The 17,209-nt window shown below is 39.9% G+C and overlaps 1 protein-coding gene across 6 annotated transcripts in view; it reads right to left on the bottom strand.

Annotated features, from left to right (window-relative positions):
• CAMKMT (calmodulin-lysine N-methyltransferase) overlaps positions 1 to 17,209 on the bottom strand; it is a 404,462-nt gene that overhangs the window by 51,190 nt on the left and 336,063 nt on the right. For 4 of the 6 annotated variants that reach the window (XM_019467368.2, XM_019467540.2, XM_019467453.2 and 1 more), the window contains exons 4-7: positions 12,527 to 12,587; positions 10,376 to 10,430; positions 9,249 to 9,312; positions 1,231 to 1,297 (exon numbers count right to left, since the gene is read on the bottom strand). In XM_019467368.2, coding sequence (XP_019322913.2) covers positions 1,231 to 1,297; positions 9,249 to 9,312; positions 10,376 to 10,430; positions 12,527 to 12,587 — 247 coding nt within the window. Of the gene's footprint in view, positions 1 to 1,230; positions 1,298 to 9,223; positions 9,313 to 10,375; positions 10,431 to 12,526; positions 12,588 to 17,209 lie in introns of all 6 variants that reach the window. The other 2 variants (XM_053890651.1, XM_019467614.2) reach the window with 2 other exon arrangements.

Here is a 17,209-nt window from a genome sequence, read left to right as displayed (position 1 = left end):
GGACAACATAGAAAATGTGCTTTTGATTGATAACTAAAAGACCAGGTTGCAAATCACGTCCCTAAAGAAGGCCTCCCCAGAAGGGTAGGGCGGTCTACACCGCGGTGTGAAGGCTGTCCTAAGAATGAAGGATACACAGGTAACAGATTGCTCTTTCTCCTGACCTGCCTGAGGCTTTCTGGGAAACAGAAAGGGTTTGTTATTTACATGAGGAACACAGAGCACATTGTCCCCTGTGCCACCAGCCCACTCTGACATTCTACTGCGAAATTTCAAAACACATACGTGGACACTCCATTATCTTCACCAGCTGACAGGAGAGAAAAATAATTATTGCTATTCCATGGCCTCATGCCAATGTGTTGACCACTGTAGGTTTTAAGCGTTGTTGCTGTTCATTCATCTCCCTCCCACACCCCCAAACTGAGCAGTTTGGGTGGGAAAGCATCTTCAACACAGAGAAAACTCAAAATATCAAAGGGTGACAGGTTAAGAGTAATAAATAAATTAAATAGTTAGTTAAAAATCAGACTGTTCTTCTAATGTCTGGGGTTTGACCTATGCATGAAAAATGCACAAATACAGACATTTCATGGGAAAAGTACTGAACGATGATTACTCACTCTTCTGGTTCCTATCATCAGGGCAAAAGGAAATGTAGCATCACAGAAAGCACTATTGTTTGGGTTGAGGGGAGGCATTTCTCTAAGTTTGAATAGGAATCAACAGAATCTGAAAGGGAAAGGACACCTAGCCCATTTTACAATCATGAATGGAGCGAGGTTTCTCAAAGGGGCCCGTCTTGTGCATTGCAGGAGGTTTAACAGCATCCCTGGCCTCTGTCTACCAGATGTCAGTAGCAATCCTCTCCCCAGGTCAGGACAATGAAAAAGTCCCTGGGAGCAAGACTGCCCCTAGTAACAGAGCCTTCATAAGGAGGTCTCACGAGGGACCTCCCCAGCCTCATCCTGTACACTCTCAACCCTCAAATCATTCCCAACCCAGGGTTCAATACACTTCAGTTTTCCTCACTTATTAATTGAAGATAATGAAAATGTCCGTCTGCCTCATTACAAGTTCTTTTCAACATTAAATGAGATACTTTTAAAGTGCTTAGAACAGGGCCTGACCCACAGTAAATGCTCAGCAAATGTTAGCTATTATTATTTTTAATAATCATCCCTTGGTAGTGAGAACACCAGAGTGTTTTAATGCAGAAGGGTATCTTACCCGCTTGATATTTTCCGAGTTTTAAACACACCAGCCTTCTGATTCCTTGTGATGATGTCTCTCACGTCTGAAGGACACAGTTAAGAAAGCTTCTGCAGAGACTGTCAACTGACTCAAAACAAAACAAAACCAAAAGGTCCACAAACACGACGATCTTCTTACAGTACATGGAATCAGCACGGTGAAAAGAGAAGAGTTGTAGGAGAAGAAAGGTCTAGCCCTGGCTCTCCTACCACTCTTCACCACCAATGTTGAACTGCTTGCCATAGGCAAGCTCTCTGGACTTGCTGGGCTGCAGTTTTGTCACCCGTGAAATGGACATTCAGGGAGCATGCTGGCAAGGCCCAGGGCTATGAGTGCTGGTGGGTGTAGATGACTCCTGCGTGGGCACCATGCCCCACTTGCTTAAACGAGCTACAAGCCCCAAGGCAAGCCTCTTTCAGTCAGTGGGGAGGGCAAAGGCAGTTTTCGGAGACTCTCCAGGTTGAAGAATTTCCAATCTCGTAAACGCTAGCAGAGAGTATGGGGACGAGCAGCAGGGAAGGGCTTGGGAGGAAGTGAGAGGCGAAAGACAGAAAAGCTTGGAGAGCCTTTGAGAGAAAACAAATTACTAAAGAAGAAAGTCAGTCCAGGGAAAGGCCCTTGAAGAACTGGCTTTACAGACTCATGCCTCGGCCTTTGGCCATCTGCTGGCACATAAGGGCTTGTACGAGAAAAGCCATATTTCTCGAAGAGATGTTTTGAGGAGCTAGTCCATTACATCACACAGCACCATCTTGATGAGGGCCCGTGGGAAAAATCATGTCACATTCCAACACCGGGGCAAGGCTAGACTTGAGATCAACCGTTTTTGCTTCAACTTCCAGGCGCTATAAATCTTACAACTGTCCTCGTTTCTCTTCTTGCTCTGGTCCCTGTGCAATCCAGAGCCAAACGGATGACCAAACTCTATCAACCACAAGAGCTCTTATGGTATGTGTTTTCTGTACTGACCTCTCATCCTGGCTTCATCATATTTTCCTGGCTTTCTGATTTCAATAATCCTCACTTTCTCATTTATTTCATATGGTATATCCTATGCGTTACTGTAAAAAGCCTCCAAGTCCCTCTTTCGGATCAAGGCAGGTTTAAATAAGCAAGAAATAAAATAATTCCACTGAAGGCTGCAAGCTGAACTAAATTGGGCCCATGGGGAGGACACCAAGCAGACAAGCGATGTTCCCCTATTGCTCAGAAAAACTGATTTCCTTTTTTTTTTTTTTTTTATTATAGAAAAACAGATTTCCTGAATGCTCCAAACAAGCATTGGCCAAGATCTCCCCGTAAGAACAGAGCCACAGGACTTTTTAACCCAAATCTCTGCTTGAAACATCAGGCACACCCATTTCTTCTCTGAGTGAATAAGCAGGTACTGTGATAGCTTTCTCCCCCCCAGGAGTGGGTAGGAAAAATCAATTAGGTCTCCTAATGAAGGGCTTTGTGGAGGTTTACAAAAGTGCATTATATGGAGACTTTTTTTTTTTCTGGGTGAACTTTCCTGTATGCAAATTAAATACCGTTAAATTACATTCATTAAAAAAATAAAAGAGACTAATTTGCCTACTTGTTTTGATTAACTAAAATGACACATCGGCCTACAGTTCTGTCTATTTCAGGAAGAAAGTATTTCAGGAAAGTCTTCTAAACGAACTGTCTTGTAAGAAAGGACAGCTGACATCTTTATTCTGAGAAGACCAAAATTAGTGAAGAATCAACTGACAACTGTTTTTTGGTTATGCTCCCCCACACGCCGGCCACACCCTTCTCGACATTTCCATGACATCCCACCGCATGCAACAATGTGCCTGGTTCACCTGTAGCGTCGTATGAGTACATGACTAATCTATCAAGCCAAACATATTATTTTGTTAGTGGAGGTAATACTTCTTATAAAATAGTCACAGGGAAGTTAAATTACATAAGCCTGAAAACCTATTAATAATTTTTAGTAAACATCTTAACGCTCCATGCTTTTATACAATTTATAAACCTGTGGCACTGGGTGGTCAGGTTGAAGCAAGTGTACGTATTTGTAATTCTAGAGGTGCTTTTTTTTTTTTTTAATATAATGAAAAAAATTCACAGCAGTATTTGGGCTGCTTTATTTTTAGAACTGGGAAGGAGATATGTTTTATGGTTTAGGAGGTGTTTTTATATTAAAACAAGTCCAAAGAGAAAAACAAATGGCAGTAGTGTATTTAAATATCTTAAGAGATACATTCTGATATTCTGCTCCCCCCAACCTTCACTTTAGGTCAGATTTTGAGGTGGTTCCTCTGGTTGGCATGTATCTAATAACAAATTTTATCATTTTTTAGTGTCACTTCAGAGTAACAAAGGAAATCCAATCCATATATATATAAATATATGTATATATAAGAGCCTGGGTGGCTCAGTAGGTTAAGCATCCAACTCTTGATCTCAGTTCAGGTCCTCGTCTTAGGGTTGTGAGTTCAAGCCCCATGTTGGGCCCCACACTGGCTGTAAAGCCTACTTAAAAAAATAACATAAAATAATAAAACAAACATTGTGATTCAGAAAGCAATACTTTCTGAGTTTATGTTACCTTTATTTTCACTGGACCATCCAAGGTGAGGGTCGAAAACCATGAAGTTATAATATAAATCCTGTTCATTTTGATCACTGGTTTTTAAAAATGCTTGATGTGGCAATATTTGCCAGTTTAAAGGCTGCAAAACATTCTTAAATGTGGTTGTTATCAAAGGAATTGAGAGGATGACAGGAGATGCTTTGAACTCTGTTAGCAGTGTCAACTGTTATGTTTTTGGATGAGAGGCCTTTTCTTACTGAGGGTGCTGAGGAAAATGTAAGATGACACTCAGCAGACCATTCTAGGTTTTGGTGAAACAAAATGGTTTAATGGGGGCGGGGGAGGGAAGCTTTGAAGCCAAATGAACCTGGCTGGCTTCTAAGCTGATTTTGATACTTAACGGCTGTGTGAACTTCGGTAAATTAGCCTCTCTGAGCTCCACCTCAAAAATAGGAATAATGATTCTGCTAATAAATAATAAATTATTTAATTTTATAGGCTTAATGGAGTACTCCATAGGATGAGCCTGACACATTGCCTAATTCATGCCAATTCATTATCTTTTTCAAGAGTTCAGGCAAAAGCTTTGGAAGGACGAAGAGGCTGGTGAGTAACTAAAATGAGGTTTGGCAGTTAGGCTTTATTTTCTCTCCCTGCCACTCAGAACTAATAATGTTAACGTTTATGTTGTAGAATTTATTATTTAAAAAAAATTTTAATGTTGATTATAATTAGCAGGGGGCGCCTGGGTGGCTCAGTTGGTTAAGCGTTCGACTTCGGCCCAGGTCATGATCTCGCGGTTCACGAGTTCAAGCCCCACATTGGGCTCTGTGCTGACAGCTTAGAACCTGGAGCCTGCTTCGGGTTCTGCGTCTCCCTCTCTCTCTGCCCCTCACTTGCTCAAGCTTTGTCTCTCTGTCTCTCAAAAGTAAACAAACATTTAAAATTTTTATTTATTTATTTATTTGTTTATATTTAATATTTATTTATATTTATTTTCTCATTATAATATATTATAAATTATAAATATTAACTTATTCACATTTATTTATAAATTATAAATATTTATTTCTACAGTTATTGTTTATTTTATTTTTGTTTATTTAATTTTTGAGAGAGACAGAGACAGAGAGACAGAGCACGAGCTGGGGGGTGGGGCAGGGAGGGAGTGAGACACAGAATCTGACACAGGCTCCAGGCTCTGAGCTGTCAACCCGAGCCGGACGTGGGGCTTGAACTCGTGAACCGTGAGATCATGACCTAAGCCGAAGTAGGATGCTTTACGGACAGAGCTACCCTGAAGCCCCTATATTGTAGAATTTAAATAACTGGAAGGAATCAAAGAATTTCTGCCCTGCAGATTTTCAATGTCTTTCCTATGTATAAATGTGCTCCAGCCAAGGCACAGTCTGAGTCCCATAAGAACAGGCACTTGGTTCGTCTTGTCCACTTCTATGTCTTCAGCACCTGAAATGGCGTGCAATTAATAGCGGTTGGGTTAGTTTTAATTAATTACTTAGATTAATTTATTACTTAATTTAAATTGAATTTCCAAAGCCATTTATTGAGCTCCTACCCAGTATGAGGCACATGGAATCCATTAATGACTCAGCCACCAAACAGAAGTGCAGTTGGCACAGCTATTAGAGGAAGAGACCTGAACACAGGACGATGGCGTGGCATTCCCAAGGTCTCAGCCATCCGCAGCACAGGCTGCACAGTCTACAGGAAGCTGAATTTATTAATTCCTCAAGTCAGGGATTCTGCTAATAAATAATGTTAAGCCAGGGGTAGCATCTTTAAAATGCACAGGAGATTTACCAATTTTTGGTGGACCCTGAGCTCGAGATCATGGTCCAGACTGTGCATGCTGGGGGAATAAGACGCCTGAGTCAGGAGCACAAGAAATGGGTCAACAAGCACTTCCACCGTCTGCAGATAATACACTTGATGTTTCCTAAGGATGGATCAAGGCAGGGTGCTTGTGTTGGGGGAATTAGTGAGTATACCAGAGAGGGCTCCTTAGTTCTGGGTGTTGTACTTTTATTCATGATGATTTGGAAGAGGCTTAGCATCGACAGTAATTCGGTATATCACTTCCCTCCCCTATTCTTCTGTCATTGTCATCACCAGCTATGAACTGTAGTGAGTAATTATTATCTGTAGGCACCGAGAGATTTCTTTCTTTATTACACCAAAAGGGCCACGCCAAAGCAGAGGGAATGCATTTCAAACTATTTTAGGTAAATTTGAGAGGTGGACGAACCAAAGGATCCCATTTCTAATTTATCTCTTGTTCTCTTTGGGCGCAGATACACATGGCATCTGTAAGGAGAGGGAGCTCTCAGGTAGAGGGGCTCTGGGTTAGACCCAGCAATGCAGTTTAAGGACCCAGGAGAACCTGAGGGGCACGTACCCACGAGTCTAAGAAAATATTTAGGACTCACAACATTCACTTATACCTCAAGTCTTAATCTCTTTTCAGATATCTCTGTTTAGTAGATCTCAAATCAACATCTAGCTTTCCAGGGTCAAGGGAAAGAGCTCTGAAAGACATAGCCAATCCATTTGATACATCTTAGGGAAGATTATAAATAACCTCACAACTGGTTGACATGCTTCTAGGAAATAAAGATTCAGAAGTCATCCATTCATTACATGTTAAAAAATAGAAATAACAGGAGATAAAAAGGAAATATCAAAACATGCTGTTTTTTTTTTTTTTTTTAAAGGTAAAAACTAGAACCTTAATAAGCCTAAGAGACTAGAAAGTAAGATTCGGTTGGATTCATTAAATTCAGATGCCAAGAACAACAAAAATAATTTTTAAAATGATGAGAATAATATACAGGCCAATACTCAGATGTGATGTGCGATTGCCAGGTCGATTTTCAATTACATTTCACTGATGTATTCATTTGTTTCTTAATGTGCTCATCTTGCCCATTAAGAATAATTAGCAGCTTTGCTTAGAGATTTCCTGGCTTCTGGCAATGTTTCTCCCCCCCTTTTTTTTGTTGACATCCACTTTTACTTTTTAGAAAGTAATTTTTGGATAATATCCTACAACTGGTATATAATTTAGGCTTCCTAAAATTTTAAAGGAAAGATGTAAACAGTAATTTTTAAATGAATTTGTTTCGATCTATATGCATCAACAGTATGTGATTCAGTAAATTAGTTATTCTCACAGAAAGTGGGCACACAAATAGAAAAAAAAAATTTCATTCATATTAACCCTATTCAGGAAAACAGCTTACAACGAATGCCAATTGTAAGCTCTGTTAGCAAATCGAGAATAACATCGGTATTAAAAGCAGGAGAAACACATTGCCAATTTTTAAGGCTTTATGCATGCTTTTTTCTCTTAATTAAAAAAAAATTAGATCTAGTTACAAAAGAAAAAGGCACACACACAGAACAGCTGCATGATAAAAACTGAACTCCATCAGGAAAGTCCTGAGAGATGAAATAAAACCCACTCCGAGTTTTGGTCTGCATCCTGAAAGGACCTACTTTATCTACATTGTAAAGTTCTTCCCCTCCTGCCCTTTGGCACCCCGCTATATTAAACCCATTGTAAAACCCAGCACAATAAAGCACTCTCAGGGCTGAGCTTCTGAGGACCAAATGTTAAAAATCCATTTTCTTGGGAGGGGGCTGTACCAATCATTTCCTTGAAAGGCCAGCAGAGTGAATACAGAATCTAAGATTTTCCTCTCTGGTTTCAAGAGCTGGCATGGCATCTTTGCTGTTTAAAGCAAAGGTGTGTTAATTAATGACATTAGCATTGCTTCCCTTCTTTGGAAGCTCTGTACTTTAGCTCTCTAATAATTTTAGCACGATTAAATTTACATGCTGACTACAGATGTTCCTATAGCTTGATAAAAGTTCGCATTTGTTTCTGACGCTATTAAATGAGACACCTGCTGACTTGGAGGAAAACCTTGGGTTGCCGGGCCCAACCTGAAAGTTTCTGTGGCTAAATTGACCCTCTCTTGTCCAATAATCCTCCTCATTTCCCCACCCCCACCCCCAAGGGGGGTGGGGGAACATCCACTGGGGCTGAGCCAGCATACCTGACTTCATCTCACTGTCTGTGTTCCCTGACATGCGAAGGAGGAGCACAGTGAAATGATACAGTGCAAGGCATAACTCAGAATAAAGCAGAGTGAATGAAACAGCACAGGCTCATCTCCGGGGATATTTTGAGAAACTTGCGACAGTCTGAAGATCATGATTAAAATCCTGCATCTTAAAAAAGGAAGCACCTTTTGTGATCTCTTTCCCTTGTGTGAAAGGCCAAGATTGTGATTGGCTGTTTTTCCTTCCCGAATTTTTTTTTTTTTTTTTTTTTTTTTTTTTTTTTAAGTCTGTCAAGCAATTAGCTGGGTGGGGCTCTGTAGAGCACAGAAGGTGCTGCGGAACAATATTAGCTACTGTGCTTCTCACATCCCCTTTCTCCTGTTCGAGCAGCCTGATAGAGCTGCTGCAAGTTTTGTTTAAAAAAAAAAAAAAAATTACATAGCAGGGGTAGAAAAAGAAAATCGAAAACAGGGTTTATGTAAGAGGCCACAAAAATCAAAAGTGCTTTGGCATTTTAGGGGTCTAGAATTCACGTAAGTAGATTGCCTCCTTCATGATGCAAATGTAAGGCACACCAAAAAAATCCAAAGCAAATATACCTTCCACTTCGCCTCTCAATTTCTAACGGCTGTTAACTGCTCCTGAACAAGTCAGCTCGATTGCTAAAGTAGCCACAAATTATGCTTGCTTTCTTAGTTAGAGTACAGTTCAATTTTCACGAACTCTGTGTACATATTGGTAAAGCATAATCTAATATAATGGGGTTTGAACTGTAACAGCATAGCAGAAAAAAAAAGAGATAGCTTTTATAATCCTAAATAAGAGGAAATAACGAAAGACTGATAGCTGTTTCCAAGGGGGAGATACAGGTAACCCCTTAGCAATGAGAGTAGGTACCGTGCTACTTAGCACATAATGTTCAGTATCGAACGCAAGAAAGGTCATAATGAACATGAAGCTGGATGTTAATTTTTGCAAGCAATATCCAATATAATAAATATTCAGTTGTTTCTTTTATCCTGGGAAACTTCCGTGGAAATAAAAGGACAAGAATGCCTGGAAATTATTATGAAACAAATGCTCTTATTGCCTTGAGAGGTCCACAAATCATAGGCTCCTTTAACAAGAAGTGACTGTAAAAATCTATCGAGATAAAAGAAAAAAAAAACAACAGTCGTATCCAATGAATCCCATATATCTCTACTTTTTCTTAATTACTTATCATGTGTGTGGGGGGAATTCTCTTTTAATACCCCATGCTGTCTTTCTTTATATCAATTGTTACTCAGCCGGGAAAAGGGAATGAGCACAACAAACCCGTTTTCTATCTGAATAAGGATACTTCTGATGGCCTTTTCATTCCCATCAGTTAACAGAACTTCTTTGACATCTGCAGAAATAGCAACCTGAAAAAAAAAAAAAGGAGCACAGCAAACAATGAGCAAATATGCTTGTCTGTGTGGAAGTGAAGACAGGAATGACAAGCCTTCAGTATCATGCTTCCTCACCTATTCCTCTGTAACAATCTTCAATCTTTTTCCATTTTATGTCTGCATTATTTTAATCATTCAATCAAATCAGTCAATACTTTTATCATTCCATTTGCGGGAGCCTCTATCTTGCTATCATTCTGTTCGGTAATTGCATTGTGACAGCGGATGATGGTATTCTGAGAGGCTTTCATTTGTGGGCTTCTGTTTATCTAGTAGAGCCATCATACAAGGCTGTCTGTCACTCTGCCTTTCAGCTCGCTTCTGTCTGACTGCCTGATGCCCTTCATATAACTTTGCATTGCAGGCAGATGGCTTTGTGAGGGTAATTTTTTTGTGAGCTTTGACATGCTCGCACATTGGGCTGTAACCTCGACACATTGTGTAAGAGCGACAGGTTTGTCAAATGCCAATCAGTGTAACAATATGCTTTTATTTGTAGAGACATAAAAACTTGTCTAATGCACTGTGCTGCTACATAATATCTCCTGAATACATGACTCAGAACCCAGAGAATGGGGAACGACGTTCCTGAATGGCCAATCTAATTCAAAAGAATCTAATTACTGAGCGCTCTGGATCATGTTTGTTGGTGTAATAATGCAGGCAAAACATTAGCAGCTATATCATGGTGCTCCAACTGTGATTCGCCGGGCTATTCCTGTATCTTAGCAAATGGGACTATAATCTGAAAAAAAAAAAAAAAATGCTTTCGCTATGGCAAAGAAAGACTGCGCGAGGCCTGGAATGTCACAACAAGCGATATTGACTACACTGAGGTAAAATGTTTCTGCTCATCGAGGCAACCATAAAATCAATATGATCCGAAAGTAAGTCAATCTAGAAGGTCTCTCAAGACCCGGCAGCTTGACCGCAGCTGATGCTGTTGACGGTTCTCTGACCCAGCAGTTGGAGGCCCTGGAACATTTTTCCTTTTGTTCCTCCCTCTGAATGGGATTGGAATTGAGAAAAGACCTACCATGAGCCCAGCCAAGCATGTCATGCCACCCCCTAGCTCACACACAGCAAGGTCCCTGAAAGAGAGAAAAGAAATGGTAGAACCCATACAAATTAGATGAAAATGGTCAGAGAGATATATATGTTACAAGAACAAATTGCCATCTGCAGTAAGAACGGCACTACCAGGAAGTTGTAGAGACATGACTAGGCTACCTCATGTTGCTTTGCGTTTTAAAAATAATTATGAAATAGAAAAGTCACAAAGCAGGCAAATCAGTGGGGGTTCCCTCATTAGTGTTCACTGCAACATTACCACCGCTGAGCTGAAAAATCTGAGAAGGTTCCCTTTTTTTCCCTTGTCAATGGCGCTGTCTTTTAGAACTAAACTAGCTAGAGTAGCGAAAGATAATTGTTAGGAAAGGATAACACTGTTAATCCACATTCATTCCTTCAAAAACAGTTAGACAAGTAAATGAAGAACATATATGAGTGTGTATATACCTATGTTATAGTCACACACACACAACACACACACAAATATATGCAACCTGGAATTTAAAAAAAAAAAAATGGAAACCAAACTGAAACATTTTGGAAAGCCGAACCGCCCCCATAAAGAACAATTACACAAAGAGCATTTAGCAATTAACACTTAAATCACAACTGACCCCAAGACAACACAGTGAATAAACAATGCGGGGGCATAATATGGTTAAGCCAGCGAACCCGGGCTAAAGTAATGACCGGGCTCTGACTTTGCCGCTCCAAAGTAAAGCGGTTCAGAGTTAAAGTGGACAGTCTAGGGTGGCACTCGGCACTCACCTTCCCCTTTGTGCCTACATATTAGCCCTCAACGTGTGACATTCTTGCCCTGGCCCACAGCTCGATGATTGGAGCTCCAGTCAAGCTTACGCACAGCGAGAAGAGCCAAATGCCGGACTCCCAGGGCAGCTTTGTGGCCCAAATTCAATACTGCCCTGCTGTTATTTTATATGCTTAAACCCTTAAGATTGTTGCATCTTCCCAGGTTGGTAAGTTTATCACCTCCACAGGGGAAAAGAAAAAGAGAGAGAGAGAGATAACTGAAAGGGAGGGAGAGGTGCAAAGAGGGGGAAGAGGAAGAGAAGAGGCCAAACGAGGATGTTCATATTCTGAAATGCACTTAATGGGCATTTAGTTGTTCAAAGCAATTATAGACTGGTTGGTAAATATGGGCCACAGAGCTTCAAAAAATACATATTATTGACCCAATCTTGTAAGTACATATTGTTAAAACACACACCATGATCTCTAGTGACTTGTCTGGAATCATAATGGGCTATTCAGGGAGTATATATTAGATGACTTTTATTAAATGAGAATTAAAATGAAAAACCTGTATTTTCTGGGTCTACCAAACATCTTTAGAATTTTTAAGTAAAAGGAGGTTTTTCCCCCCTTTTTCCTAAATCCCATCCATGGGTTTAATCTATAATGCACACTGACAATTGAAAACAGTTATTTCCATAGCATGAGTTTGTAATAGTAATTTATATTTTACAAATACATATTGTTAGGTATATAAAATACCTTTAAAACCAGGGCTGGGATGGCATCTTTAAATAAGAGCTGTGGGGTATATATTTATCAAATATTCTGCAATGATTTCCCTAGCAGAAGTTTAAAGAATGTCCTTATTGTGGTTTGGTTTTTTTTTCTTTTCTTTTCTTTTCTTTCTTTTTTTTTTTTTTTTTTGACCTTCACAATCAGTAAGGATTGATTGGAGCTTCACTTTTGTTTCCCCAAAATCAAAGTGAAATAAAATGCCTTGAGTGGAAATCAAAAGCCTTTGACATATAGCAAAAAGCTTGCTGTGCAATATTAGTACCCAAAGGCAATTCAGATTTCTTTTTCAGAAGCAACATGTTTTCACCATGAACTTTTTTTCCTTTCTTTTTATTTCTTTCTTTCTTCCTTCCTTTCTTTTTTCTCTTTCTTTCTTTCTTCCTTCCTTCCTTCTTTCCTTCCTTCCTTCCCTCCTTCCTTTTTTTCCTCTTTCCTTCCTTTCTCTCTTTCTTTTTTATATGTTTCTAACAACTTAATTTGAAGAATGCAATCATGGCAATCGTTAACATGCAGATACAATATCCACAAGGGGCTAAAAAATATCTTTTTAAGTGCAGCTTTGTACCTGAATATATGACTGTGCTTGAGGCAGTAGTAAGCCAAAACCTCTTCAGATGGCCAGATGCCTGGAAAACACAAGAGGATACACTTTTTGATTATAGGAGTCTGTTCTATAGTCATTCTCGTAAGAAATTGCTTTTAAAAATAATGTTCAGCACAAGGTATTTCCACCTGAACCAAACTTAACATAATTATTACTTGTAATATGTCATATCACATGGGTTTCTTTTGTTGTTGATTATAGCTCCCTTCCCAGATAAACAGTAAAATATCCTAAATAGATTTTACTACATTTCAATCACAATAAGAGAGCAAAAACAATAACAATCAAATTACAAATATTAAAAGTTCAATTTTAATGGGATTTCAGGTAGATAATCTTGTACACATGAACATTCTTCTCAGCCAATCCATAAGCATCAGTTGAATACCTACTATTTATGCAGCCCATATGAGGCAAAAATAAATGAAAAAATCACTTGCAAGTAGCAAAGAAAAACCCCAGAGGTCATTATACTTTTTTCTTTGATTCCATCCTAATCTTTTCAAACATGCACAATGATTTCCTTTCTGCAATTAGAAATATCAAACTGGAGATTAAAATTAAGAACTTTAAATTTCACCAACTTTTGGCACATCTTTAAATTTAACAATAATCCTCCCCACTAAAGTCCATGTATGGGCATTTTCTAAAATCATCTCTTAGAAGTCATTTATTTTGACGACTTATATAGTCTTCATGAATGAATGTGAATTCCTTAAAAATAAAAAGACAAGCATGGAAATGACAGTTTCTAGTGGTTATCACAGGATGGTAGGGTTGCAAGTGCTTTCAATGTGTTTCCTTTACACTTTTTTATATTTTCCAAAGATTTTCACAACGAATGTGAATCACCCCTATGATCAGAATTAACCATGGTCTTATGTTTTCCCCAAGGGGCCAGACTCAAAGCTCAGGCAGGCAGGGCACCAGCATCTCGCTCTGCCTGAGGTTGAGAAGGCTCTGCCTTCCTGAGGAAGAGCAGTGAATGTTCACCGCCTTAGCACTAAACGCTCTTCTAATGGGTCTGGATGCAAAGCTGAAACACCTAATGAGCATTAAATTTTTTTTTCTCTCCCAGCTGCCTCTCCAGCTTCAAAGAGTGAGAAATCCGAACATTTCAGAAAAGAGGATGGCAAAGAAATGGTAAGTAAAAGCCTAAGGGAATCAATGGGTAAATATAGGGACAGCAAAGACAGTGACCCCACAGAAGCATGTGCCGCAGGAGAGTCCAGTCAAGTGTGCTCAACAAGTTCAGCCTCCATGGTATTTCTAGTAGAAACAACAGTTTGGGAGAGAACAAGGTCCCCAGCAAGAGGCGTTGGAGTCGTATTTATGAGGAAAGTCAGAAAGGCAGTGGAGTAGGGCAGTTAAGACCACAGGTGCTTTGGAACCAGACTCGTTGGGCTCCACTCCCAGCATGTTGGACTGCATGCCCTAGCTGAGTAACCTTGGGTAGTTTACTTAACCTCTCTGTGCCTCAGGTTCCTCATCTGTAAAATAATGTAATTGTAGTATCAATTTCACAGAATTGCTGTCAGGATTAAATACATAAAATACACGATATGTATGTAGAACAGTTCCTAACTTATAATGAGCTCCAAGAAAAATTCATCGTCAAATGTGACTCTCCTGGGGCACCCAAGCGGCTCAGTCGGTTAAGCATCCAACTTCGGCTCAGGTCATGATCTCACGGCTCTTGGGTTCGAGCCCCGCATCAGGCTCTCTGCTGTCAGTGCAGAGCCGGCTTTGGATCCTCTGTCTCCCTCTCTCTCTGCCCCTCCCCCGCTTGCTTGCACGCATGTACGAGCTCTCTCTCTCAAAAATAAATGAAATGTTAAAAAAATAATGTTATTCTCCTGAGAAGGGGGACAAAAGAGTAGAAGAGAGAATATGTGGACCCCAGACAATTATCCCAATGACAGAACAGATGGAGAACATTTTTGTCCTGCTCCTGCCCGTGAACGTTGTCACACCGCAAAGTCCTTAATACCTGGCATACCTCCACATAAAAAGAACTCCATAAAGACTAAAGCACATAATAAAATTTTCCAAAGGAAGAGCCCAAGACAGTATTCTACACCATGTGCGTATAATCACCAGAATAATAAATTTCTTTATGCCTTTAGTAGATGGTTTTGAGGTTTTAAAAAATAATGATAGGGGAAGGGTATTTAACTAAAATTCAAGCTTTGATTAAGTACAAAAATGTGACTTCTAAAATGCATAGTTTTTCAAGAGAGTTTTATAATTTTCTCAAAAAATTATAGAGGTTGATTTTTAACTAAATTAAATACAAAAATATGTAGAACAAAGTTAATAAAATCACCTAAAATTCCACCACTGCTATATAACCCCTAGTATCATTTTGGACATCATTCCATAAAAAGCTCTCCAAGCAGGGGCGCCTGGGTGGCTCAGTCGGTTGGGCATCCGACTTCACCTCAGGTCATGATCTCATAGCTGGTAAGTTCGAGCCCCGCATCAGGCTCTGTGCTGACAGCTCGGAGCCTGGAGCCTGCTTCAGATTCTGTGTCTCCTTCTCTCTCTGCCCCTCCCCAACTTGTGCTCTGTCTCTCTCTGTCTATCAAAAATAGATAAATGTAAAAAAAAAAAATTTAAAAAAAAGATATTTTACACAAATGGCATCTTATCGTGCAGGTATTTGGCAATCTGATTCTGCCCCACTCAATATGTGATGGATAACTTGTGATGACAATAAAAATCTACTTGCATCATAATTTTTAAAAAAATTTTGGGGGCATCTAGGTGACTCAGTCAGTTAAGTGTCTGACTTCAGCTCAGGTCATGATCTCACGGCTGGTAGGTTCAAGCCCCCTGTCAGGCTCTGTGCTGACAGCTCAGAGCCTGGAGCCTGCTTCGGATTCTGTGTCTCCCTGTTTCTCGGCCCCTCCCCTGCTTGTGTTCTGTCTCTCTCTGTCTCTCAAAAATACATGTTAAAAAAAATTTTTTTTTAATGTTTATTTTTGAGAGGGAGTGCGCACCAATGGGGGAGGGGAAGATAGAGAGGGAGACAGAAAATCCGAAGCAGGCTCCGTGCTGTCAGCACAAAGCCAGACGCGGGGCTGGAATCCACGAACTGTGAGATCATGATCTAAGCTGAAGTTGGAGGCTCAACTGACTGAGCTGCCCAGGCACCCCACATCATTGTGTTTAAAGACTTCCTAGGGATTTTATGTCTGCATCATAATTTATTTAGCTAGTTTCCTCTTGATAGAAGTTATTTTGAGTTCTTGATATAATGAGATTATAAACTGGGGTACAACGAAGACACATTTTTTTTTCCCCAAATGTGGTTTTTCTCCATAGGTCAAATGCCCAGAAATGGGAAATCTGGTCAAAAGCTAAGTACATATCACATTGTGATATATCAAACTGTCCTCCCCTAAATTTGTACCAAAATATACCTCCAAATAAGAGTGTTTACTTCCTCAAAGCCTTGCCAAGATGAGATTTTGACAACGTATTTTATCTTTGCGAATGTATTAAGTTTTTGAAAGTGATCTCAGTGCACATCAAAACCACAATGAGATACCACATCACACCTTCTAGGATGGCTATAACCAAAAAAGTCAGACGATAGCAAATGTTGGCGACGATGAGGAGCAATTATGTAAAATGGTAAAGCCACTTTGGAAAACAGTCTAGCAGCTCACCAAAAACTTAAATATAGACTTAACATATGGCCCAATAATTCCATTCCTAGGAATGGACTCAAGAGAATAGAAAATAGGTCCACACAAAAATCTGTACTCATGTACATGTAGCAGCATTCTTCCTCATAGCCAAAAAGCAGAAGCAACTCAAACGCCTATCAACTAGTAAGCACATAAGTAAAATGTGCTATGGCCATGCAATGGACTATGACTTGGCAATTAAGACATAAAGTATTGATTCATATGCTACTACAACACAGATGGAACATGAAAACGTTATGCTAAGTGAAAGAATCCCAAAGCAAAGAACCATGTGCTACATGGTTCCATTTACATGAAATGCCTAGAATAGGCAAATTCATAGACACGATACAGAGTGGTGGTTGTCTAGGGCTGGGATGGTTGAGAGTAAATGTGGAGTGACCTTTTACCAGTGAGGAAATATTCTAGAATTGATTGCGGTGATGGTTCCACAACTCTGTGAATATACTAAAAACCACTGAGTGAACTGTGTGGTATGTGAATTATATGTCAATAATGTCATTATTTAAAAAAGTTTTCTCATTCCTATTTGTGGAAACAGTGGTCTCTTTTTTAAAGAAATTTTTTAAGTTTATTTATTTTGCTAAAAAAATTTTTTTTAAATGTTTATTCAGTTTTGAGAGACAGAGAGAGACAGAGCATGAGCGGGGAAGGGGCAGAGAGAGGGAGACACAGAATCCGAAGCAGGCTCCGGGCTCCGAGCTGTCAGCACAGAGCCCGACGCGGGGCTCGAACTCATGAACTGTGAGATCATGACCTGAGCCGAAGTTGGACGCTCAACCGACTAAGCTACCCAGACACCCCTCTTTATTTATTTTGGGAGAGAGGGTGGGGGAGAGTGAGCAGGGGAGAGGCAGCGAGAGAGAGAGAGAGAGAGAGAGAGAGAGAGAATCCCAAGCAGGCTCTGTGCTTACAGAGGGGCTTGAAT

The sequence above is a fragment of the Panthera pardus genome, unplaced genomic scaffold (assembly GCF_024362965.1).
Source record: "Panthera pardus isolate Hobbes unplaced genomic scaffold, ASM2436296v1 HiC_scaffold_25, whole genome shotgun sequence".
In the NCBI taxonomy this organism is placed as follows: Eukaryota; Metazoa; Chordata; class Mammalia; order Carnivora; family Felidae; genus Panthera; species Panthera pardus.
This window is presented reverse-complemented; position numbering and strand designations above follow the sequence as displayed.